At 57.6% G+C, this 26391-nt stretch overlaps 1 protein-coding gene across 8 annotated transcripts in view; it reads left to right on the top strand.

Moving 5' to 3' along the window:
- LOC116944627 (liprin-alpha-2-like) overlaps positions 1-26391 on the top strand; it is a 64252-nt gene that overhangs the window by 14523 nt on the left and 23338 nt on the right. For 3 of the 8 annotated variants that reach the window (XM_076068548.1, XM_032958361.2, XM_032958357.2), the window contains 14 exons: positions 5449-6096; positions 6856-7179; positions 8231-8320; positions 15874-15975; positions 17982-18146; positions 18412-18486; positions 19369-19467; positions 19812-20036; positions 21151-21297; positions 22021-22155; positions 23324-23407; positions 24368-24499; positions 25069-25131; positions 25932-26023. In XM_076068548.1, coding sequence (XP_075924663.1) covers positions 6007-6096; positions 6856-7179; positions 8231-8320; positions 15874-15975; positions 17982-18146; positions 18412-18486; positions 19369-19467; positions 19812-20036; positions 21151-21297; positions 22021-22155; positions 23324-23407; positions 24368-24499; positions 25069-25131; positions 25932-26023 — 1823 coding nt within the window. In that variant the 5' untranslated portion in view covers positions 5449-6006. Of the gene's footprint in view, positions 1-1851; positions 1943-3764; positions 3885-5448; positions 6097-6855; positions 7180-8230; positions 8321-15873; positions 15976-17981; positions 18147-18411; positions 18487-19368; positions 19468-19811; positions 20037-21150; positions 21298-22020; positions 22156-23323; positions 23408-24367; positions 24500-25068; positions 25132-25931; positions 26024-26391 lie in introns of all 8 variants that reach the window. The other 5 variants (XM_076068551.1, XM_076068550.1, XM_076068549.1 and 2 more) reach the window with 4 other exon arrangements.

Raw genomic sequence — 26391 nt, 5'->3', positions numbered from 1 at the left:
TCACCGACAGGGCAGGCTCAGCCCAAAGCTCCGCGACAGCGCTGCCAGTCCACGTCCCACTCGCTCCGACAGCAGCATCGGTGCACGCAGTGCCGGATTGTTCGTGTAGCAAAAAAGTAGCTACACGTGTAGTAGCTGCTACACGTGTAGTAGCTGCTACACGTGTAGTAGCTGCTACACGTGTAGTAGCTGCTACACGTGTAGTAGTTACTACACGTGTAGTGTAGTAGCTGCTACACATGTAGCTAGTGTAGTAGCTACACGTGTGTAGTAGCTACTGCGTGTGTAGTAGCTACTGCGTGTGTAGTAGCTACATGTGTAGTAGCTACACGCGCAGTAGCTACTGCAGTAGCTGCTACTTCAGCAGTAGCTACTGCGCGTGTAGTTACTGCATGTGTAGTAGCTACTGCATGTGTAGCTGCTGCACGTATAGTAGCTACTACATGTGTTGTACTAGCTACGGGCTTCGCACTTTCAAGGGCCCCGCGCTAAATGCTTTCAAGCTATCAATTCCGGTTCAGTGATTCTGCACTTGCTTTATTACTATAGTACTATACCGCCTTCAACTTTTATGAACAACCGGGTGTTTAAGGTTAGCGATTTGTCGTAGTATCTGGCTTATAGCAAGTAAAAAAAATACAAGTAAAAAATTGGTGTTATAATATTGATGTGTTTAAAAAAAAAATTAGGGCCCCTTTATAACATATGCTACAGGCCCCGCCACGAGCTTCATCCGGCACTGGTGCACCGAGTAATTTGCCGCATCCCAAGGGGAGTGCGATTCCCAAGCCGGGGGGCCAAGTGTATGGCACTCCAGAAGGATGGGATTTATGGAGAGCGGTGGCGGTGGTGGGGGGTGAGAGTCGGTGATCGTCTCGAGTTGCTCCGTTGATTGCACGCAGCGCGGAACATAGTGTTCACCGTTCTCACAATGAGCCCTCCATTAATACCGTTGCCTCAGCAATAATGCGATAGAATGAATGTAAGTAGAAAATAAATAGAACTTCATATGCAGAGACCCGGCGGTGCGGTCAGCATGCCCGCAGTGGGAATGTCGCAAGTTAAACTCCTGGTTGGAGGGGGTAAGGAGTGGGGGGGGGGACAACAAACTAAACACAAAGAGCAGTTCTAAAGAAATTAGTTTGTCCGTCTAGACGATTTGAAAGTGCACGGCTCCCAGCGGCTTCCTAATATCGGAATGAAGAGCGCGCGATGCGGTGACCGTCTTGTTTTGATGGTTAGGCCTCTGCTGCTGTTGCGAGGATGACCCGGAGTCCGCGCGGTCGATGGTTTATGCTGCTTTTGACGAGATCAGCAGTTTGACCGCAACGCTTCACGTTGGCCAGTGCGAGTTGGTCAAGGTGGGGGGGGGGGGCTACGGGCTGTCAAGATATCAGCCGCCACTTCACCCCCCGCAACTCTGCACGAGTAATGAAGTGGTTCTAGAGAAGATTGTACCTGGACAATTTGCTCAAACCCAGCTGGGGTTTGTTTGGCAGCGGAGGTGCTCGCCCTGAATGTGTCGAGCGGCATTATCTTTCATTCGGCTGTGCGGGTGACGCTGTGGGAAGCTGCCTGATCTCTCCGTCAGTTTGAAGCGGCATTGTCTTTCATTCGGCTGTGCGGGTGACGCTGTGTGGAAGTTGTCTGATCTCTCCGTCAGTTTGAAGCGGCATTGTCTTTCATTCGGCTGTGCGGGTGACGCTGTGTGGAAGCTGCCTGATCTCTCCGTCAGTTTGAAGCGGCATTGTCTTTCATTCGGCTGTGCGGGTGACGCTGTGTGGAAGCTGCCTGATCTCTCCGTGCCTTCTTTACGCTTGCGAAACGCGGACCCCCTCCCCCCTTTTACAGAAGCACACTGCGCCGACTTGAAACTTTCCGGCTTGCCCGTGATTGATCCATCCCTGGGTTCAACCAGACTGGATTAGCATAAGTGATTTCGGTGAGTCAACCCACGGCACCTGGGTCTGTCCCGTGACCTCATGTCGAATGCAGCGAGCATTCGACACGTTCACGTGGCCTCACGGTGCACCTAGCCTGGCATGAGCGCCGTAGTGACGTACGGAGGCTGTTGTATATGTGTGTGTGTGTGGGGCGGAGGAGCGGTAGTGTAGCGGTTAACACGCTGCGCTGCGATCCCAGCCACTCAAGGGTTCGATTCCTGGTCACGACCAACATCGGTGATGCAATATTCGAACCGGTCCTGGGCATCCCCTAGGTTGACTCGGCCTGAAACGAGTAACCTCAACATTTTCGGGTTTGTAAACGTCGCCACTCGGCAGACAAAGGCGACCGGGCGTGGTGTGTTATCCAACCCACCCCACCTCGTGTGCTGTGTCGGCCTACATAGGGTGCTCGCTGAAAGCACTTTGCCCCAACAGTCTGCGAAGGCTACACGGGAGGGGGGGGAGGGGTAATCTTTGTCTGCGTGTCATCCCTATACACGTGACAGTACTCGAGAAATGTAACACACTCGTGCGTACCATGAATTTTAAAAGAGGATATAAATTTTCCCGTCTGGCCTCGACTTGTCTGCGTTTGAATCGGAACGACCAGGAATAGTGCGCGGCTGTTTCCAAGAAAATGAACACGTGCGCGCGCGTGTGTGCGTGTCTGGGTGTGCGCGTGTCTGGGTGTACACACTCAATTGTGTGTTTGTGTATGCACGATAATTATTATAATAATTCACAGCACCAAATTCTATATCGTCATTACATCGTGGTCGGGGGGTTGCTGAACGAATGATTAAAAAAAATACTTTAAACACTGGAGTGTGTGCTCACGTGCGAGTGTGTGACCTGCCAGCCGAGCCTTCGACACTTCGCTGGGCCTCGGAGTGCACCTAGCCTGGCACGAGCGCCGTGGCGACGTCACCGCCGCTTAGTGGCGAATCACGGCTGTTGTTGGAATAGGGAGCGGTAGTGCAGTGGGTGGCGCATTGCGCTCCCAACCGGGTGACCCGAGTTGAACTCCCGCTCAGGAATATTTGAATCGGTCCTGGGCCTCCCCTGGCTCTATTCAGCCTCAAATGAGTATATGGTGCGGTGCGTGGTCAACATTAACCACGGGGGAGACAAAGGCGGCTGTGCGCGGTGCTGGCCACCCATCCCTGCCTGCCGCCTTCATAATTGCTCGCCGACAGCACTTGCCCCCAAGCGGCCTGGCTCTACCGGGTGAACTTTGTCTCCGTGCGGGGGTCCGTTCCATGGCCCGCCGTCAGCGAGCCCTCCTTCCACAACTTTGCGCGCACCCAGCCTGGCACGAGCGCCGCGGTGACGCCGCAGACACTTGGTGGTGGTGAACAGCGGCTCATTGTTAGTACGGGTTCGGAATGCCGCCCGTAAATGTTTAATGACGCGCGTGCTTGTCCAGCGCCAGATTTCGGAGAGACGGTGCCACTACGCCGAGGCCTGTAGCGATGCTCGAGTTAGAGGCGCATAAAACCGTGGTGGTGGTGGCGGCGTGGAGGGGGGGGGGGTCAAAACGTTTTTCTTGAACGTTCACGGAACGTTCCGTGAGATGGGACGGGGTCACGAGGAAGGTCACGGAGAGCAGACCCGAAACGCTCTGCCGGGTCGCCCGAATCACGAGCCAGGGAGGAGCGGGCTCACGTGGTGGGGTGAATGCCCCTGCTCCTCGCGAACCCGAGTTCGATTCCCGGCCATGGCCAACATCAGTGGCTTTTTCTTGTATCTGAAGCGGTCCCGGGAATCTCCGAGGTCGACTGTTCCACTTTTCTGATAATGTTCTACGTTTGCGTACAGGTATTACGGTTCAGGAGCTAAATGCCAATGTCGAGGTCTGCCAGCCACAACGAGAGGGCTTCAGGAGAGAGTTGGTGCAGTTTTGATGGTCCTCCGCCATTGAGGAAGCAGCGACTATAGGTGGGTCTACTGTATGGGTCCGTAGTCTGGGTTGCATGGCCAGAATCGCACTCCTGTGGCTTTGTATCCATTAAATTGACAATTACGAAGGAGACGCGGCACATCGGCCTGCTGCTGTTGATGTCCTCATGCGGTTGATGGTTCCACCACCGGTGTCTTCGAGGAGGAGCAGGGGGAGCGTCAAAGCCAGGAAGAGGTGCGACGCTGTTTGGGCCTGGAGTGAGGTGTTTTTTTCCGTGAGAGTGGATTACCTTTTTTGTTGCTGAATCGTCACAGTTTTAAGGGTCTGTGCCATAACCGTGGCACGCGTGTTGCTCCCAATTGTTGCTCGTGGCCAAAGCCTTCATAACGTGCAGCTTCTTCCAATTGACTGCTCGGAGGGAAAGTATAAAAAGGACTTGTACCATGCGCCTGCGGCAGTCAGCGTGGGTGAGGGCCCATTGAGCTCCGCCCTCTCCTCTTTCAATTAATAAAATCCGCGTGAAGTGACAGAAGGGATATGGACAAGAGATGGAGATTCAGTGACTTGACGGAAGAGAGACGTAGACAAGACCGCAAACGCAGTTTTCGCACCGATATCGCGATCCATTCGGCCACGTAGCAACGACCTGGCCGCCAATTCTGTGCCGTTTAGTTCCATCCACCGCCCGACGCGGCCCAACGAGTTAAATTTGTCACGCGGTGAGCCAAGCATTCTAACTCACCGGTGCTCGGCTCACCGGTGATCTTGAGGATGCACTTCTCCGAGCCGCGCGCGGGCGTGTCTCTCGATCGCATTCGTCGCAGGCTCCAGGGGCACCGCGTCTCTGGTGCCCCGTCTCCCCGTCTCGTTAGCGTGCCTCGTTAGGAGGCCGGATTAATTAAACGGGCGCGGGCTCTCCGTGATCGATTATCGGGACGTGGCTACGTATCGCCATCGATCCACCGCCGTCTAATAAATAAAACGCGCTCGATGGGAAAGGGGTGTTTCGGTCGCGCGGCATCGTCAGAAGGTGCCCACAATGCCTTGCAGAAGTTCGCCCTCTGGAACCTAGGAACTCGCGCTGCGACTGGGAAGTGTTTTCCGTTTTGTCGCTGGCTTGTTTTATTGTTTTTCCTCCCGGGTGATGGATGCTCTCGATGGCCAGGGAGTAGGTTAGATCGTTAATTCTGCCGCGTTTGTGTCAACATCCTTAACCGCCGTTTCACTCAAACGCTCGCCAATTGACTCGTTCGGTCACTCACTCGTTCGCGCGTTCAGTCACTTGCTCATCTGTTGACTCACTCGCTCAGTCGCCATCCACCCACCCGCTCATTTACTCACTCATCTGTTCACCGGCTCACCATTTCACTCATTCACCTACTCACTAACTCACTTTCTCATCTCTTCACTCACTTGCTTACCCACCCTCCTATGTAGCCAACCACTAACTCACCCACTCACTCACTCATCCAATTATCCACTCACTCAGTTACCCACCCTCCCATTCACTGTCTCACCCGACAACCCACTAACTCACGCACCCACCCACTCACTTATCCCTTATCAACTCACTCTCTCCCCATCTTCTCTTCTGTGTGCTAGGGAGGGCGGCTAATCAGCTGCACAGCACGGAGGCAATGAACCAACAAACAGTCGAACGATAGCGAGCGGACGACCAAGTGAAACGGACGCGCTGACAATCTCCACGGGGCGAGCAAACGGGATAACGAGCAAAGCCGACGGAGGGGGCAGTCAAACGGGCGGATGCACGGACGCGCCGGCGAGCGACACGAACGAGCGGACGGAGGAACGCGCGCGCGCGAGAGGAGAGGGCGAACGAACCTTCAGGCGACGCGGGAACAAGCGGGCCACTGATCCGCGTGTCGGTTCGCTCGCTCGCAAACGAACGGGCGGTAGAACGCGAGGCACCGACGAGTCGCTGCAGGCTAATCGTCGGATCTGGTTCGAGCGACGGAACGGTCGGACAACGGGCGAACGGGCGGGCGAACAAGTGACCAAACGGGCCGATCAAACCGGCGGCGACAGTGGAAAGCGGGCGGTCGACCGAACGGAGGGACGGGCCGGCGACAGCGCGGGCGGGCGAAGGAGGAAGGCGAGGGAGGCTGACGCGATGGCACTCCCGGTGATGATGGTGGTGGCATGATCTCCGCCGCGTCAGTCTCCGCCGGCACGTGCAGCCTCTCCACCACTGCGGTGTCTCTCCTCGCGCCCGCAGGCATGATGTGCGAGGTGAGACGTCTCCTCTCTCGCACCTTCGCAAGCCTTCTCCCTCCTCCTCGTCATCCTCCTCCCCCCTCGTCGGTGTCAGGAGACAAAAGTCTGCGGGTGAATTCCCGCTCGGAGATGTGCAGCGTTCAGAGGCGGCGCTCTTCTGCTGCTCACAGCCCCGAGGAAGTGGTGGAAATTCCACGTTCCAATAACAATAATAATGATGATCATTTGGTATTTGCGCCTTTCTTAGAGCCCCGCGGCTATCACTGAGGCGCTGTGTTTCAAAGATGGTATCGTTTACCGGCAGGGAGCCACTTTGCTGCTGCGTGTAAACCCAATTGAGTAAATGGCGGTGCAATTTTTGTCAAAAAATTTCCAAACGTTCACATTTTGTCAAACTTGACTGAATTGCCGCGCGAGTTGCTCGATTTGGGTCGTGCGCGGCAACCGCCGCCGCACCACCGCGAAAACTTGGCCGGACCCTCCTGAAAAAGAGTCACGAGGCTCGGTGAAGCTTTCCTGCTTCAACTAGCACAATGATGGAACAAAAACATTGAAATGGTGATAATGGACGGAGCCACGAATGCGCTCGCGTGCGGGAGCTCGACGGATCGTTGCGTCGCGAGACCGTGGCGACGGCTTGGTGAGTTGCGGTGGGGGGGGAGGCCTTCATCCAGCTGTGGATAGACCGTGGCCGGCGATGGCGACGTGGCGAGCGCGCTCGGCCGCTTTTGCCGGGCGACCGAGGCCTAACGCAGGCTCCGTTCCCGCCGCCAGGTGATGCCCACGATCTCCGAGGACCCCGCGCCCTCCTCACTGACGACGACGACCTCATCGTCGTCGTCGTCCTCCCCTTCGGCCGCGACGACGGCGGCGGGGGCGACGGCGGGAGGGCCGGCGCCGTCCTCGTCAGCGGGGTCGTCGTCGGGGCCCCTCGCCGCGGGGGTCGTGGCCGGGTCGGCGACGGGCCCCCCCGGGGCGCCCGTGCCGGCACCCCGGAGGGGCTCGCAGAACGGCTGGGAGGACGCGAGCCTGGAGCGGCTCATGAGCAGCATGCTGCAGGAGCGCGACCGCCTGCTCGAGACGCTCAGGGGCGCGCAGGTGCGCGCGTGTCGGTGTGTGTGTGTCGGTGCGTGTGTGTGCGTCAGTGTGTGTGTGTCGGTGCGTGTGCGTCAGTGCTTGTGTCGGTGCGTGTGTCGGTGCGTGTATGTGCGTCGGTGCGTGTGTAGGAGTGGTGGTGGAGCGGTCAGCGCGCTGCGCTACGGACTCGGCAACCCGAGTTCGATTTCCGCTCACGGCCAACACCGGTGACGATTATCTGAACTGGTCCTGGGTCACCCCTAGGTCGACTCAACCTCAAATGAGTACCTGGTGCGCTGTGTAAACATCACCACTAGGGAGACAATGGCGGTCGAGCATGGTGCTGGCTACCCACTCCCTTCATAGGTGCTTGCTAACAGCACTTGCCCCGACAGCCTGTTAAAGGCTATACGGGGGATCTATTTTTTTTGTGTCAGTCTGTGTGTGTCAGCTGGTGCATCTGCCAGTCATGTCGGTCAACGCATGGCACCAGCTAGGTCTGTCCCGTGACCTCCTGTCAGCGAGCCTTCGACACTTCACGTGGCCTCAAAGTGCAGCTGGCCTGGCACAGGCGCCGTGGTGACGTCCCCGACGCTTCGTGGCGAATGGCGGCCGTTGGCTGTTGTAGTGTCAGTGGGGTAGCGGTCGTGCGGCGGTTAGCGCGTTCTGCTACAAACCCGGCGACCCAGTTTAGATTGCCGCTCACGACCAATAACAGTGACGAATACCTGAGTCGGTTCTGGACCTCTCCTAGGTCGACTCAGCGTCAAATGAGTACCTGGTGCGGTGTGTGAACATTGCCACTGGCGTGGTGCTGGCCACCCACCTCACCCGACGTGCCGTGCCGGCTGCTCGCTAACAGCGCTTGCCCCAAAAAGTCTGTTAAGGCCATACAGGGGATGTTTGTATTGTGTGCGGAGCGCTGCGGTGACACCCACACGCGTCTGCCTGCGTTCACCTGTCTGTTGTGTCACCTGTCGCGTCTGGCGTTCGGTCTGCCCCGTCTGCCCGTCTGCCTGCCCTCCAACCTGTCCGTCCGGTGTTTGCTCTGCCTTGCTTGCCATTGTCCCAGGAGGGGTTGTCCCAGGCCCAGCTGCGGCTGCAGGAGGTGACGCACCAGCGAGACTCGCTGCACCGCCAGCTCAACGCCGCCCTGCCACAGGTGGCACCCGCGAACCACACCGGGGCCGCCCCCCCCACCCCCCGCGGCATCCCTCCGGCCCCAGTAATAACCGGGGTGGCCTGCTAGATTCAAACCACAAAATCCTCTGCAACAAAACGTATCTTTGTTTAACTAACCAAGTAAGGCCCACTGAGCTGCGTAGCTCTTTTTCAAGAGTGACCCTGGCTATCGCAAGTGACAGCTCGACGAATTGGCTCATCATGTGGGGCATTTTAGCAGCCAAATCACTCCTCAACGCCACATTATTGATTCTAAATGTGGACACACGTGGGGTTCTGGCCTTGCCGAATTATCCAATATTCCGAATTGTGTACAATGGTATTCCCCAGTACCTCCTGCCCCAATTACTTTTTTTCTTCCCAATTTGTTTGCCAAACTCTTCACACACCGTACGCATTGACACACACCCTGCATCAATTATTTCCAAAACTCGCAGACTAAGGGAGTACCTGGTGCGGTGTGTAAAACATCGCCACTGGGGAGACAAAGGCGGCCGGGCGTGGTGCTGGCCACCCACCCCCTCATGTGCCGTGCCGGCCATCATAGGTGCTCGCTAACAGCACTTTCCCCAACACTCTGTTAAAGGCTATACGGGGGATCTTTGTATGTGTTGTACGCGTGTGTCTGTGTATTGTGTCCGTTTGGCGTGTACGTCTGTGTATGTGGGCGCAGGGTCTGGAGTGGGGGGCCGCATGTGTGTGTCTACACACGTGTGCAGGCATGTCGGTGTCTGTGTGTCTGTGTGTCTACACACGTGTGCAGGCATGTCCGTGTCTGTGTGTCTACACACGTGGGCGGGCATGTCCGTGTGTATGTACACCCCCCCCCCCCTGCACCCCCACGCCCGTGCTCATCAGGGGGGCTTGCAATCCCACCGTGGATAATCCTCTGATTTCATTTTGTCCACCACCACCACCACACTCCTCCGCTCTACCAATGGTGGTGGTGGGGGGGGGGGCTCTGCCGTTATTTTATTTCCTTTTATTTATCTCCCCCGCTGCTTTTACAACCGGCGTTATCTTGTAAGTCTATAATTCACCCCCCCCCACCAACCTCCTCCTGACAACCCCCCCCCAACTCTCCTCCTGTGTGGTCAGCAAAAGCAAGCTGCTGGACTCTCAGCAGCAGCAGCAGCAGCATCGGCTCTGTGTGTTCATATAAGGCTGTGCCCTCTTGCATAATTGTATCTGCTGGAGTTGTCAGGAAGGTTTGAGAGCGATATTAGGTCATCAGCTGTACCTTTTTTTTACACGCACTTTTTTTTACTTTCCGTGTTGCCTGTTTTACAGTCTTTAGAATCTTTTGACGCTTAATATCTTCGGATCTACGAAGCCTAACGAGCTTGACAATTCAAGATTTCGTAAAAAAATAAATAAACCGGTGCAGGTCACGACCATCGTGGTCCTATTTATGTTTTTAACAAAAATTTACTCATTAATAATCGTACATTTTACCACCCCCTATGACGGAAAAAGTCTGGTCCAATCACAGCGGCTGTTGCTGGCCAGCCCGTGACCAATGAACGGGGCGCTTCTATCGCCGCTCGTCATGCCGCCGGAGCGGCCGCTGTGCTGCGCTCTTCCTTAGCGCGAGAACAACAATTACACTAAATAATTCGGTGAAAAAAAACTATATTTCCAATGCACACGCTTTCATCTGCACTCAAAAGTAGAAAATTAATTATTTTGACCCCGGAATTAATCAAATGTTGAGGTGCTCAATAATAGTGGGTGGCTTCTTTTCGATCTGTTTAATTGGCTTTATGCGAGCCACCCACTTTTATTGAGCACATCAAATTTGATTTATTCTGTGATATTTTGAAATGTACCTAGTTTCAATGAGAAAACGTGGTGTGCATTCGTGTCATTCCTTCACGTAAAGTCCTGGTCACAAAAGCAAAGTTTTCGGGCATAAGCAATAAAAAAATAACACTACCCAGGGACAAAAATCGCGTTGCATAGTGTTATCATAGTTAACTTACTCACCGCCATCATCAAATCATCATCTTCACCACCACAATCATCGTCTTGATTTGATCGTGTGGATGGCAAAATATCCGTTTTCCAACCGATACGCTTCACGGCCTTTTGGAGAGTGCCAGACTTCAGCAGCGTTAAGATTTCCAGACAAGCAAAACTCTGGCGCGGTTTCGACATGCGGTGTCTCATCAGCAGGGTCAGCGCATGCTGTGTTCACGATGCCATCGATTCATCGACTGAACTCGATCCGTGCGCTCGCGATAACTTGCATGGATTTCATGTCCATGCGAATCGATTATAATAATTAGCATTTATAAATCGCCCTTTAACAGTAGTTCTCAGGGCGGTATCTAAGAACATTGCATTGGAGTGTTGCATTGAGGAAAAACAGCGGTGACCAGAGTGGTACAAATGAGACTTCTGCACCAGAGAAACGGTCTGAATGAGACGCCAAACATTGGGCGTGTACATTCGACCGCCGATTGGAACCGCGGGGCCTCGAATCGCGAACGCTCCATCGAATTGCAGGGCCGGTGAAGCAATCCCTGACACGAACCCTAAATTGTCAAAAAATACGGAGAGGAAAAAAAATAAAACACCAAGAAGTGTACAAGGAAGCAGCGGAGAGAGATGCCCGCTCGGAAATTTCCATCGAGAGACAGAAATGGGGGAACACGCGAGTTTAATGAAAATAATAATAATTTAAATTTATAAAGCGCCCTTAAAAATCGTTCTCGGGGGGTGCTAGAAGACGCACATACGGTCAACGACGAGACATCGTTAAGACCATCAGGGAGAGGAGAAGGAGGTGGGGGGGGCGGGGCTTGGGCAAGGAGCGTGCCACGGCTATGGGGAAGGAACATTTTGCTGGCTGCTCGAGAGGCCGGGAGCAGAGCACCGGCCATGGATCGGAATCGCGGCCGAGAGGGCGCCACCACCGCGTAGGAGACGGAGCGGCGACGTGGGCTTGTGCGCGGGAGCTCGGCGGACTCGTGGAACCGCGGGGTTGCGAGAAGCGGCAGCGGTTTGGGGGAGGGGCCTTTCATCCAGCAGTGGATGGATCATGGCTTGGGGGAAGGCCTTCATCCAGCAGTGGATAAATCATACTCTTTGTTTTTTTCGGTAAAGTCACGTAGGTAAAAAAATAAATAAAATGTAACAAATAAAAACTACATTTATTTTATTTCATTAATTTTTTTACCTACGTGACTTTACCGAAAACACCAAAGAGTATGAATCCTTGCAGTCACGAAAGCTTAAAATCTGGATAAATCATGCCTGCCGATGGTGGTGACAGTCCTGAGAATTTCTGTTCCCTCTGTGTTTTTTTTGGCCGTCCAGGGTGCGAGTGATCTTCTTGTCCCGGACTTTGCGTCGCTCGTTAAATGTGACAAACCGTGCCATCAGATATTACATGTATACAAAGGGAAGAAGAAGAAGAGGGAACAAAAGCGCTCACACGCAGCCGTGTTTGTTGCTGAATTGTAATGTTGGTTGAGAACCATGTCCAAGCGTTTAGATGTCTGTTCGTAAAGTAATGTTTCGGATGGTACACGTGCCTAACCCCCCCCCCCCGCTCCCCCACCGTCCCAAAAAAAGGTAGTTATTTAAACTTGACTTGAAGCTTTCGTGACTGCAGGAATCACTCTTTGGTTCTTTCGGTCAAGTCACGTAGAAAGAAAATAAATTTAAATAATAGAATACGACGTTTCGATTGCAAGCACAAGCAACCGTCATCAGGTAGAACTAAAAAAACATATCTTATTTGTACGGTTGTGTCTGCTCCGTGACCCAACACGTAAGCTGAACACGTCGGCCGCGGTCAATCCACTGCTGGATGAAGCCCTCCCCGACCCGTCGCGGCCTCCCCGCCGCCCTGCGACGCGACCACCTGCCCGGCCCCTGCGCGCGAGCTCATCGCTCCGCTCCGTCTCCGCTCGCGCACGTCCCTCGCCGCTCCGTGTCCGCCCCTTCGGGCTGCCGCTCCGTCTGCGGTCTCGACCGGCGGCCGTCGCTCCGTCGCAAAATCGCTTCCGCTAATTTGTTGAGGCGCCCGAATGGCCTTCGTCCGCGTGACGTGGACCTCGGCGGTCGTCGTTCGTTTCGCGAATGTCCGCGTCGGTACCCGGCCCCCACAAGCCGCGCCGCTCGCTCTCTCGATCTAAGTGGGCGTTCGCTTGACTGCACTCGCCCAGTATTCTGGGAGCGGCGGCGCAGCGGTTAGCAACCCCGCGCTGCGAACCCCGTCGGTTCCGAGTTCGATTCCTGACCACTGCCCGCATCGGTGGCCAGTGTCTGAATCGATCGCGGGCCTCGAAGGAGCACCTGGTGCGGTGCGTGAACGGCAGCGCTGGGGAGGCAAAGGCGGCCCTGGTGCGTGGCGCTGGCCACCCACCGCCTCTTGCGCCGTGCCACCCTTCATAGGTGTTCGCCGACGGCACTTGCCCCGAACAGCGTGCGTAGGCTACACAGGGGACCTTTGGCTTGGCTGTGTTCGCTCCAACCACAGGAAGACGCGTCCACTGCGACATTGACCGCTGATGAAAAAGATGAATCACGTTTTTCCCCCCCCCTCCCCCAAAACTCATTCGAGTGGCTATTTATTTATTTATCTCTGCCATGCATTAATGAGTCGCGCCCCGTCATTAAAATTGCACCAGGGTCATTAATCTGGCCGTTAAATCTGTCACCGCGCAGGAGCATCCGCGCATCCGCCCGCCCGTTCGTTCGTTCGCTGTCTCGCTGGCCCGCTCGCTCGTTCGTCGGCTCATTCGATTGATTCATTCATTTCTCATCCGCCGGTGCAGGCGAACGCGCAGACGCACACGCGGTGCACAGCGCCGGCTGGCTGGCTGGCTAGCAGGCGGCCCCGGCTCAAAATAGCAACGTGACCTCATCGCATCCCCGACGCTAGCCCCGTGGACACGAATCCTGCCCACAGCACGTGCCCACTGCTGCGCACGCAAGGCGCACTTTGTGCCAGCCGCCCCCCCGCCCCCCCCCCCTTTGTGGTTAATCCGCTGCTGGACGTGGGTCCTCCCATTGCCGTGCGGGTCCCGTGCGAGTTGCGTCGGCAGTGTTCGTCGTAATTAGTCATGCACCCAGCAAACAGTCACAGCGGTGAGACTCTCTTCTTTTTTTTGTTCCTTCTTACAACAAAAGAGTCCCAAAGACTCTTGGTTTTTGTTGTTGTTGTCAGGAGGTTTCCTGCTGCGTCGGGATGTTTGGGCCAACGGCGGTGACGTTTCGACGGCGTTCTTAGCTCTGGGAGGAAAACCCGAGAAGCCATGCAGAACAAGGGGGGGGTGGGGGGTGGGGGGTTGGGGGGGACATACAAACTCCACAGAGACAGAGGCCCGAGTCGGGCATCAAACCCCCAGGCCCTTCTTGCGTGCTGGCGCGAGGCCGTCGCCACCCATTCCTTCGGCCGCACTGGTTCCGCGCCGGTCGGCGAAGGCCGGGAGCAGAGAAGTGGCAGCTTAGAAGCACAGTACAACGGCGCAGCCTGGATCACCTGTCCGTGCATGGCGATCACCCATGCAGGCTCAACACCTGCTCAGCTTAGAAGCACAGTACAACGGCGCGTGTGTGCCTGCACTGACTGCCCTCTGCTGCCGCAGCAGCAGCAGCAGCAGCCTGTAACACCTGTTCGTGCATGGCGATCACCCGTCCAGGCAGCTATCCAGGCTCAACACCTGCTTAGCTTTTTGAGATCTGATGAGATCGGAAGCATGCCAGGTGATGTGGCCATAGGCCAAGGGGCACTGAAGTACACAAAGACAAAGATCCCCCGTAGAGCTTTAACAGACTGCATGGGCAAGTGCTGTTAGCAAGCCCGCACGGCACACGTGGGGGGTGGGTGGCCGGCAGCACGCCCGACCGCCTTTGTCTCCCCGGTGGCAACGTTTACGCACACCGCACCCAGGTACTCATTTGAGACTCTTGTGCCTTGGGCGGGATTCGAACTCGGGCTGCCGGGGTTCGTAGCGCAGCGCGCTGACCGCTGCGCGTGCACGTCCTGTAGCACGTGGAGTAAATTGATAACAAAAAAACAACAACAACCCACGCGACTTTTATTTGGCGCAAGATTGTCATTTATCCCCCAAGCAAATGCCCTGCGCACAGGAGGCCACGAGGTGGCTCGTAAACGACGGCGCTTAAGCTGCAGTGAACCCACGGCGTCCAAAAGAGCCTCTAACGAACGGGAAAAAAACAGCCCCATAGCGATCCATCAGCCACTCCACTCTGCTGTCACACGCGGCGGCGGCGGTGGCAGCAGCTGCCGGCTTCTCCTTCCCATCATCCGCTGCCCGAGAGTCGCCCGTCATTCCACCGCTGCCCGTGTCGCGTGTTGCCTGGCTGCGGTTTGGTCCCAAAGACGCGTCCCCTGAACTCAGCCACGCACTCAACCACCCACCCACCCACGCTCACCCACTCACTCACCCACTCACCCACTCATTCGCCCACGCACTCAACCACCCACTCACGCATTCACCCATCCACCCGCTCACTCATTCACCCACGCACTCAACCACCCACTCACGCACTCATCCACTCTCCATATTTTTTTCAACAGCTACACACTGTAAGTCACAACTCACTAACTCAGCCTCTAACATGCTCACCTACTCACCCACCCACATACCACACTGCAGGTCACAACTCACTAACACACCCACTAACACACCCACCCACCCACTCACCACACTGCAGGTCACAACTCACTAACTCTCCCACTAACACACTAACCTACTCACCCACTCACCACACTGCAGGTCACAACTCACTAACTCACCCACTAACACAATCACCTACTCACCCACCCACCCACTCACCACACTGCAGGTCACAACTCACTAACACACCCACTAACACACTCACCTACTCACCCACGCACCCACTCACCACACTGCAGGTCACAACTCACTAACTCACCCACTAACACACTCACCTACTCACCCACGCACCCACTCACCACACTGCAGGTCACAACTCACTAACTCACCCACTAACACACCCACCCACCCACTCACCACACTGCAGATCACAACTCACCCACTAACACACTCACCTACTCACCCACCCACCCACTCACCACACTGTAGGTCACAACTCACCCACTAACACACTCACCTACTCACCCACCCACCCACTCACCACACTACAGGTCACAACTCACCCACTAACACACTCACCTACTCACCCACGCACCCACTCACCACACTGCAGGTCACAGCTCACTAACTCACCCACTAACACACTCACTCACCCACCCACCCACTCACCACACTGCAGGTCACAGCTCACTAACACACCCACTAACACACTCACCTACTCACCCACCCACCCACTCACCACACTGCAGGTCACCTCGCTTCTCTTTCTGCTTCTTCCCTCGTGCCGCTCCACTTGGGAATTGCCAGTTGAACACGAAGGCTACCGCGACCAATGTCATCCGTAACCGTTCACCTGCACATTAGCGGGCGCGGCGGTGCTATTGTAACACGACGGCGCTTGCCGTCGGTTTCGCTGCCGTGTTTTTGCGTTTCGCAGGAGGTGGCGGCTCTCACCAAGGAGTTGAATTTGTGTCGCGAAACTCTGCTGGAAAAGGACGAGGAGATATCGGAGCTCAAGGCCGAGCGCAACAACACTCGGGTAAGGGCGGCCCTGACGGACCCCCCCCCCCCCACCCCACCAACCTGTGGCGGGCGCGATATTGGTCAACAACAACAGCAGCAGGAACAACAACAACAACAACGTGGACAACAATCAACACGCGAACGTACTGGCGGTACGCCGGTGGTGCGCGGAGGGAAAAAAAAAAAAAGATTCCCGCGATTCGATAACCCGGGGCGGGAAAATCGTGCGGGGTTGGCGGTGCGTCACAATCAGCTCTCGTGATGGTCCAAGAAAGTCGGTTCAGATTTAGATTCTTCGACTGCGTTAGGCGGACCGGTTTGTTGCGCTGCAGCGGTGCCCCCGTCAAACACGCCCACGCCTCCATTCGCACGTCGCGACTTTATCACGAAACGAGAGGATCCGCCCTCGGAAGCACGCTGCACAATTCCACGAAACGTTTCGATGACGATCCGAAAAGGGAAAGCGCTTGAAAAATCGCCTCGAGAAGCGGGAACGCATACGGACGTCCTGACGCTCGTGATGAGCCCCCCGTGCGAGGAACGGGGGGGCTCAGGATTCGCATGTCTTGCTTAAACGTCTCAGAATCCCAGAGTGCCTTGCGTTCCCGTCTCACCCCAGGCGTCACAATGCCCGACCGCCTAGCCTAGGGTACACGACCACCACCACCACCACCCCGCCGCTGCGATGGCAGCTGTCCCTGCGTGGCACAAGACGTAACGCGGCTCAGGGCCGCAACTGGCCACTGGGGCGCCAGTTGGGGTGGGAGGGGTGATGGCGATGCTGAAATTGTTTTTTGCCGATCGAGCAAGTCGCGGGCCATTTTTTGTCCAAGTTCAGAGAATTTGGACCGTGACGCCGGCGTGTAAATGTCCGATTGCTCTCTCGAGTGACGCCGTGGGATCTTTGATTTTTTTAGTTTTTATTTATTAGGATTTTATTAAACAACGACGACGACGACAACGTAGGCCCCGTAACAGCACGTTAGGTGACAGAAAAACCGTGGGCGGGGGGCAAAATGGGGGGCCCTCGGAGCCGACGCGAGCGGTCTAAGTAACACGGGGGAATTTAACCGTCGGGGAGCCGATGCGCTTCTATCTGGGTGGAGGTGGGAAGGGGAGGGACGGTGAGGGGAGGAGGGGCATGGGGGCGGTGGGGTGTACATTCAACTTACATGAGAGGTAGCCCCAGTCCCGCAGGGGGAAACAAGAGCCGCTCGCAATCGGGAGCAGCCTGCGACTTCAAATCTTGCTTGTGAGGGGGTGTGATGGGGAGGTGGGGGGGGTGGATCGACTGAGCACATCGTCCCTGCGCGGTCGGTAAAGTCAACGGCGCTTACGGGACGCGGAATTCCCACCGCTGGCTCCGGGGTTGTGAAACGGGGAGGCGATCGCGAATGCCTCAAGGGGTAAAGCACTTTGAGCATTCGCCACGGTGGGCGTGGAAGTCGAACCGGGGACCACCTGCGAACCCTCCACAAAATGTTTAGACCTCTTGTGGGGATCTGGCGGAGGGGAGGAAGCGTTGGCGACGAGGTGGCGGTCGTGGCGGTGGTGGTCGGTAGTGCAGCGGTCAGCGCGCCGCGCTATGAACCTGGCGACCTGGGTTCGATTCCCGCTTGCGGCCAACACCACAGTGACAGCGATTATCTGAACCGGTCCTAGGCCTCCCCTAGGTCGATTCGGCCTCAAATTAATACCTGGTGGAGTGTGTAAAATTCATTGCCACTGGGGAGACAAAGGCGGTCGGGCGTGGTGCTGGCCACACACCCCCTTGTGTGCCGTGCCAGCCTTCATAGGTGTTCGCTAACAGCACTTGCCCCAAAAGTCGTGGTGGTCAGTGACATTGACCGTGGTGACGTCCTCGTACTGGACATCTGTGCAAAAGAGCTTTACAGCTCATCGGATTCCTCCCCGTATTAACAAAGATTCAGATTCTCATTCAGAATCCACGCGCGCATTTGATCGCCCCTCTCCTCGTTTCTCTCCCCCCTATCTCATCGCCTCCTCTTCCGCCGGCGGCAGCTGCTGCTGGAGCACCTGGAGTGCCTGGTGTCGCGGCACGAGCGCTCGCTGCGCATGACGGTGGTGAAGCGGCAGGCGCAGTCGCCCGCCGGCGTCTCCAGCGAGGTGGAGGTCCTCAAGGCCCTCAAGTCGCTCTTCGAGCACCACAAGGCGTTGGACGAGAAGGTGGAAGCTCTCACGCTCGCTGGCTCTCGATCGGTTCGCTCGCTTCGCCTTCGTGCCGCGCGCCTGCGAACGTGTCCACGTCTTTCCACAGCAACCCAACAAAGAACAACAACAACAAATACATTCCCATCCCGGGAATTGAACTCGGGCCACCTGGGTGCTCGGCCGCACGGGGGGAGTGAACCCCGCGCGGTGATGGGACGCGTTGCGTTGGCGGTGGCACTGACACGTGGCGGCACGTTGCGCGTGTCGTTGTGCGCGCCAGGTGCGCGAGCGTCTGCGCGTGGCGCTGGAGAGGGTGGCGGCCCTGGAGGCGGAGCTGACGGCGGCCAATCAGGAGGTGAGGAGGGCGATGGGGTGGACGATCGAGCGATATCGCAAGGAGGCCCGTCGAAAGGACAGCAGCAAGGCTGCCGGAGTGGCTTGTGTGGGGCTGTTTCTCCCGCGACCCACCGCCGGATTGAGAGACCTTCCAACCGGGCTGATGTCATGCCGGCATTTGCTCGTTCGGCCTGTGTGGTTTTTTTTTCTTTCTCGTTTCTTTTTGAAATAAAAAAAAAAATTCCGTCACTTTTTTGTAACACGTCTGCTGAGCCCAGCGCCGAGGGCCCCAGAACGTGAAGCGGGCGGCAACAAACGGCACCGTCAAAGTCGTAGTGGATGCGAGTGCAACAAGTTTGTTGAAAATTGAGCAAGGTTTTTTTCATTGTTATTATGAGAGCTTGGGGGGGGGGGGGGAAAGAGACGATGGTGGTGGTGGTGGTGGTGATGGGAGGAGGGAATTCCAGAGTGAAGTAGCGGATATGAGAAGTGTTTGTGACCTGCGGTGTGGTGAGCGCGTGGGCGGTTGTGGCCTGGAGTGCCGGTGGCAATTGAGCTGAGCGTGGTGGGCGAGACGAAAACGGCCGGCGTCCAGTGTGTACGTACGTTGAACCTCTCCTTTTGCGCCGCACGTGGCCGACCGTGCAACAAGGGCGGAGGAATACGTCAAGAAGAAGTTCCCGGGAACGGTAGCCATGGCAGTCGTAGCAATAGACAAGTGACAAGGAGGCGGGCCGATTGCCACGGCCGAGCGAGCGAGCGAGCGTCAGGGAGTGCATCGGTGAACGCTCGACCATCGACGGACGGCGTCGTAGTGGCAACGACTTTTGAGAGAGTGATTTCACTTGAAGGTCTTTTCTTTCTTTCCCCCACCGTGTGCGGGCATTTTCTCCGCTCGTAGATCTTGCTGTGGCGGGAGCACAGCGGGCGGAGCCTCCCTCGGGTTGGCGGCGGGGATGGAGCGGAGTCGGATGCCAGCGGCCAATCAGACGGCTCGCAGGTGCTTGCTCTCTGTCTCTCTCGTATTTTCCTCCACCTCTATGGTCCCCGGCGTGCCGACTGAGCACTGACGGTGGTGCTCACGCGTGCCGGCCTTGCTACGCCGACGATTCCTCGGCACGCCGCGACAAACCACCCGACTTTGTCGCGCGACTGACCCCGTCCCGCGTCACTCCCGACGACCCGCGCTTCACCGAGCCCCCTCCGTATCCCAACGACCGTTCAACCGGCTCGCCCTAGCGATCCCGGCCGCGTCACGCTGGCGATCCCCAACCACGCCGCGCCGACCGCTGGTCCGTCGGCGCCCCCACCGTTCCGTGTCGCCGCGTCGCCCCGTGCGCGCAGGCGGCGCCGCTGGTGTCGGCCGGCCTGGCGGAGGGGGCGGCCGCCCGCCTGCGGGAGCTGCAGGAGGCCGTGGAGCGCCAGGGGTCGGAGGCGGCGCAGCTTCGCGAGCGCCTGCTGGGGCTGTCGCGCCGCGCCGCCGAGCTGGAGGGCGAGCTGGAGGCGTCGCGCCGGGAGCTGGCACGCGCCGAGGACAGCAACGCCCGGCACCAGCGCGACATCCGCGAGGTGCGCGGCGGCGCAGCGGGGACTCGCTGGCGCCGGCCAACACCGGTTGATGACCACCGGTTGACGGCGGCCGATTGACGACGCCGGTTAATGACCACCGGTTAATGACCACCGGTTGACGACCACCGGTTAATGACCACCGGTTAATGACCGCCGGTTGACGGCCACCGATTGACGACGCCGTTTAATGACCACTCCTTTTTTATTGCTTTAAAACTGATTTTAGTTTTTGGTTTGTTGTCCTTCCCCCGCACCTCCAATTAGCATACATACACTGGTTAGCAACGCCGGTGAACGACGCCGGTGAACGCCACGCGTTGATTTCACGCAGGTGAGAGATGGCCTCAGCGGACGCCGGCCAACGCCGATGGACGGCGCTTTCCGCGTCCGAATGGAAGGCCGTGAACGCGGTGGCAACGCTGCCGCGCGTGAGCGTATCCGCGAGCAGTAACACGGAGAAGGCTTTCGCGACCAATATCGCCCATAATAGAGGTTATTTTGGGTTAGATCGCGCTAAAAATATAAATGTTGTGTCGTTAAACCCGCCAACACCCGACACAGCCAACTAGCAAGGTTTGTCACGTAAACAGAACGTGGCCAATTCGTCACTCGTACAGCACACCGGTGTGTGTTGTAGAGCAAATCCACAACATTTACAATCGTAAACGTTGTCTATTTGCTCTCCATTTACGATTGTAAACGTTGTGGATTTGCTCTCGCGTTGAACGACACGATGAGATTTACGCGATCTAACTAAAAAGAAACCTCTATCAAGGATAGTTGGAACGAATTTCGAAGGAGCAGCGGTGCAGCGTGGTGCTCCGCGTCTACGTTTCAAGGCCACGGCGTCGTTGACGAGCTCGTCCGGCGGCTTTGTTTCCCCGTGGCCGCGCACCGCTGCCTGACGCAGCGTCGCCAGAGCGCTCGTCCGCGCGCGTATGTATGCTTGCACGCTTACGTGTGTGTGTGTGCGCTTGTGTGCGTGTACATGCGTGCGTGTGCGTGCGCGCGTTTTTGTGCCCGCGTGTGTTTGTGCGCGCGCCCGTGTGTGCGTCTATGTGTGTGTGCGTCTGTGCGTGTGTGCGTCTGTGTGTGTGTGCGCCTGCCCCGTTAGGTGATGGCACAGAAGGAGGACATGGAGGAGAGAATCACGACCCTGGAGAAGCGCTACCTGGCCGCTCAGCGCGAGGCCACGTCGCTGCACGACCTCAACGACAAGCTGGAGACGGAGCTCGCCAACAAGGAGGCCCTGCACAGACAGGTGGGGCCCCGCACGCGACCGTCACCGTGACGTCGCGAGTGAGATCACCGTCGAGATCACTTGTTGCATCGCTGGGTGAGATTGTGAGTGACGTCACGAGTGACGTCTTACTGGTGATCTCGCTAGTGTGTGACCCCCCCACTAGTTGTTGGGGGTCACGGTGAACGCGAGAGCGGGGTCGTTGGGGGTGACAGTGAACGCGAGCGCGGGGTCATTGGGGGTCACGGTGAACGCGAGCACGGGGTCATTGGGGGTCACGGTGAACGCGAGAGCAGGGTCGTTGGGGTCACGGTGAACGTGAGAGCGGGGTCGTTGGGAGTCATGGTGAACGTGAGAGCGGGGTCATTGGGGGTGACAGTGAACGTGAGAGCGGGGTCGTTGGGGGTGACAGTGAATGCTAGCGCGGGGTCGTTGGGGGTGACAGTGAACGCGAGAGCGGGGTCGTTGGGGGTCACGGTGAACGTGAGAGCGGGGTCGTTGAGAGTCACGGTGAACGTGAGCGCGGGGTCGTTGGGGGTGACAGTGAACGCTAGCGCGGGGTCGTTGGGGGTCACGGTGAACGTGAGAGCGGGGTTGTTGGGGGTGACAGTGAACGCTAGCGCGGGGTCGTTGGGGGTCACGGTGAACGTGAGAGCGGGGTCGTTGGGGGTGACAGTAAACGCTAGCGCGGGGTCGTTGGGGGTCACGATTTGCGTCGCCCTCTCCCTCCCCCCTCCCATGCAGAGCGAGGAGCGCGGGCGGCAGCTGCAGGAGCGGCTGGAGACGGCGGAGCAGAGGCTGCAACAGACGCTGCGCAAGGCCGAGACGCTCCCTGAAGTCGAGGCGGAGTTGGCTCAGCGCGTCGCGGCCCTCACCAAGGTCCGCTCGCCACGCGCACGCACGCAGCCAAAGGGCCTCCGTGTAGCCCCGCGCGGCCCGCCGAGGGCTGGTCGGCACGGCACACGCGGGGGGAGGGGGAGGGGGGTGGCGGGCGCCCGGCCGCCTTCGTCTCCCCGGTGGCGACGTCTACAATTCTGAGGCTGAGCCGACCTAGGGGAGGCCCAGGAGCGGTTCAGATATCCGTCACCGGTGTGGACGTTGGCCGTGAGCGGGAATATAGGATTCTGGTGGACGGGTCTCGCACGCGCACCAACAGTAAGACACAATTGTCGCAGCGCGCCACTAAAGGTTGCTTTTAATCCCGATTTAATTTGCCCAAATGTCTCGGCTCGCGGGGGGACTTCGTAGACAGCGCCGATAAAACGATCGGAGGAGGAGGAGGAGGAAATCGCCATCACAGGAGGAACGACATCTCGTCGCGCCAGACGCTGCCCACACGTCCCGCAGCATTGCTCCTTCACCCTAACGACCGAGGACGTTCGGTCTCTGCGCTGTCGTTCTTGTAGCACGAGGCTCTCACGAATGGGGGGCGGGGTGGGGTGGGAGGCGCTGCCCCGTCTTTCGCAGACGCAGACAGCGGTAGTTTTTGTTGCATAATAAAGGTTCGCGGGTTAGATCGCGCAAGCGTAAATGTTGTGTCGTAACCCTCCGCCACCCGGCACAGCCAGTAAGGTTTGTCACGTAAACAACGCGCCAATCAGCCCACCGGTGTGTTGCAGAGTAAAGCCACAACATTCACAATTATTATGAATAATATTGGTCGCGAAAGCCTAAGTTTAATTGCAGTTGGGGACGGGCGGGTGCAGGGCGGGGGGGGTGGGGGCGCTGTTACCGCCGTGCGTGAGCCCAAAGTGAGTAAATTGGCAGTCTAATATTTTTGGCCAAATTTACAACTGCGGAACGTCGGCTGCACACGATGGCCTCTGCTCCTGCGGATGGCTCGCCGCCGAACAAAGACGGCAGTCACCGCATCGTCGCTCGCTTTCCCGACGCGCTGCTGCGGCCGTCTGGTAACCTCGATTGACACGCTAATTTCTTCAGAACTGCTTTATTTATATTCAGTTTGTTGGCCTTCCCCACCCCCGCCACCGCCACCCCGCCCCGAACCCTGACCCTGTCGCTCTTTCCGCCGCCGCTGCCGTCGCAGGCGGAGGAGAGACACGGGAACATCGAGGAGAGGATGCGGCAGCTGGAGGGGCAGCTGGAGGAGAAGAACCAGGAGCTCCAGCGGGTGCGTCGCTCCCGACGTGCACCGCGAGTCGCAGACGAGCGGGGCCCACGCGGCGGTCGAGCTCCGAATCCCCTTCGCTCCCTCGGATCGCCCCGCCCCTCCCTGCCCCGCCCCTCCCTGCCCCTCCCCTCCCCTCCCCGCCCCTCCCCACCCCACCCCGCCCCGCCCCTCCCCACCCCACCTCGCCCCTCCCCACCCCGCCCCGCCCCGCCCCTCCCCTCCCCACCCCACCCCGCCCCTCCCCACCCCGCCCCGCCCCTCCCCACCCCACCCCGCCCCTCCCCACCCCACCCTGCCCCTCCCCACCCCACCCCGCCCCTCCCCACCCCTCCCCACCCCACCCTGCCCCGCCCCTCCCCACCCCGCCCCGCCCCGCCCCTCCCCACCCCACCCCGCCCCTCCCCACCCCTCCCCACCCCACCCCGCCCCTCCCCACCCCAACCCTCCCCTCCCCACCCCACCCCGCCCCTCCCCACCCCTCCCCACCCCTCCCCACCCCACCCCGCCCCTCCCCACCCCACCCTGCCCCTCCCCACCCCACCCCGCCCCTCCCCACCCCTCCCCTCCCTACCCCGCCCCCCGCTCTCGCGTCGCCAAACTTGTGGGGCGCCCTTTTAGCCCTTCCGCCGAAGGGACGTCTCTCTCGCCTGTGGTGTTGCTGCTCACCGTGTCCCCTGCGTTCACTTCCTGATCAGACTCCGCGTTGAGCGTAACATTCCCTCCTGCTTGTGTTTTAATGGGGCCTCAAACCCTTTCCCGCTCCGATGATGTACATGATTGCCGCTCGTTAAGAGGTTGCCGCTCGTTGAGAGGTTGCCGCTGGTTAAGAGGTTGCCGCTGGTTAAGAGGTTGCCGCTGGTTAAGAGGTTGCCGCTGGTTAAGAGGTTGCCGCTCGTTGAGAGTTTGCCGCTCATTGAGAGGTTACCGCTCGCTCGCTAAGCGGAACGGCCGCGTGCGCAGGCTCGCCAGCGGGAGAAGATGAACGAGGAGCACAACAAGCGCCTGTCGGACACCGTGGACAAGCTCCTGTCCGAGTCGAACGAGCGCCTGCAGCTGCACCTCAAGGAGAGGATGACGGCCCTGGAGGAGAAGGTGCGGACGTCGCTGGCCTGCGGTGTGCTTTACTGTCGTCGTCCTTGTTGTCGTCCTTGTTGTGGTTGTCGTCGTCCTTGTTGTCCTTGTTGTCGTCGTCATCGTCGTCGTCCTTGTTGTCGTCGTCGTCCTTGTTGTCGTCGTTGTCGTCCTTGTTGTCGTAGTTGTTGTTGTCGTTGTCGTCGTTGTTGTTGTCGTTGTTGTCGTTGTTGTTGTCGTTGTCGTCGTTGTCGTCCTTGTTGTCGTTGTTGTCATCGTTGTTGTCGTTGTTGTTGTTGTCGTCCTTGTTGTCGTCGTTGTCGTCGTTGTTGTCGTTGTTGTCGTTGTCGTCCTTGTTGTCGTCGTTGTCGTCGTTGTTGTCGTTGTCGTTGTCGTCGTCGTTGTCGTCGTTGTTGTCGTTGTTGTCGTTGTCGTCCTTGTTGTTGTCGTTGTCGTCGTTGTTGTCGTTGTTGTCGTTGTCGTCGTTGTTGTCGTCGTTGTCGTCGTCGTCGTTGTCGTCGTCGTCGTTGCGCTTGTTTACCCTGGGAATGCTCACCGAGTCTCAAGGGTCTCCGCCTCTTTCTGCACAGAATGCGCTGACGCAGGAGCTGGACAATGTGCGAAAACACCTCGAGGAGATGCAGCAGGACAAGGCAGGAGGAGATGAATGATCCCGCGTGCTTCTCAATGATGTCGCGTGCTTCTGAATGATGTCGCGTGCTTCTGAATGATGTCGCGTGCTTCGGAATGATGTCGTGTGCTTCTCAATGATGTCACGTGCTTCTGAATGATGTCACGTGCTTCTGAATGAAGTCGCATGCTTCTGAATGATGTCACATGCTTCTGATTGATTCCATGTGCTTCTGAATGATGTCACGTGCTTCTGAATGATTCCATGTGCTTCTGAACAATGTCACGTGCTTCTGAATGATGTCACGTGCTTATGAATTATGTCACGTGCTTGTGAATGATGTCACGTACTTCTGAATGATTCCATGTGCTTCTGAACAATGTCACGTGCTTCTGAACAATGTCACGTGCTTCTGAATGATGTCACGTGCTTCTGAATGATCCCACGTGCTTCTGAATGATGTCACGTGCTTCTGAATGATCCCACGTGCATCTGAATGATGTTGCATGCTTCTGAATGTCACGTGCTTCTGAATTATTTCACGTGCTTCCGGTTGCTCCCACTTGCCTGTCATTGATTCAGCATGCTTCTGAATGATTCAACATTCCTCGAGTTTATTTCACTTATCAGTGCCTCCACATGCTTCTGAATGCTTTCACTTGCCTATGAATGCTTTCACGTGCTTCTGAATGCATCCCCATGCTTCGGAATGCTTCTTCCTAGTTCTCCCACGTGCTTCTGAATGATTCCACTTGCTTCAGATGTCTTCCACGTGCTGTTGATTGATTCCACCTCTCAATGCTTTTGTGTCTGTGTGTGTAGGAGCGTCTGATGGAGGAGATGGAAATTCTGCGCTCGGAGGTGGAGCAGTGGCGGCACAAACCTTCGGGGTTCACGGAGACCTTGATGCCCAGGTGCTCGCTACCGCTTGTGTGTGTCGTGGCCTCGCGTGCCCAGCCACCAGGTGCCCAACCACCCCATACCCAGCCATCTTGTGCCCAGCCACCACGTGCCCAGCCACCCCATACCCAGCCATCCTGTACCCAGCCACTCCGTACCCAGCCACCCCGTATCCAGCCACCCCGTACCCAGCCACCCCGTACCCAGCCACCCGTGTCCAGCCACTCCGTACCCAGCCACCTCGTACCCAGCCACTACGTACCCAGCCACTACGTACCCAGCCACCACGTGCCCAACCACTACATACCCAGCCACCCTGTACCCAGCCACCCTGTACCCAGCCACCCCATGTCCAGCCACCACGTGTCCAGCCACTACGTAC

Source organism: Petromyzon marinus, chromosome 21 (assembly GCF_048934315.1).
Source record: "Petromyzon marinus isolate PM22_M1 ecotype Great Lakes invasive population chromosome 21, UKy_Petmar_22M1.pri1.0, whole genome shotgun sequence".
Lineage (NCBI taxonomy): Eukaryota > Metazoa > Chordata > Hyperoartia > Petromyzontiformes > Petromyzontidae > Petromyzon > Petromyzon marinus.
Note: the sequence above shows the minus strand (reverse complement) of the source record. Positions and strands in the feature narration are given on the sequence as shown.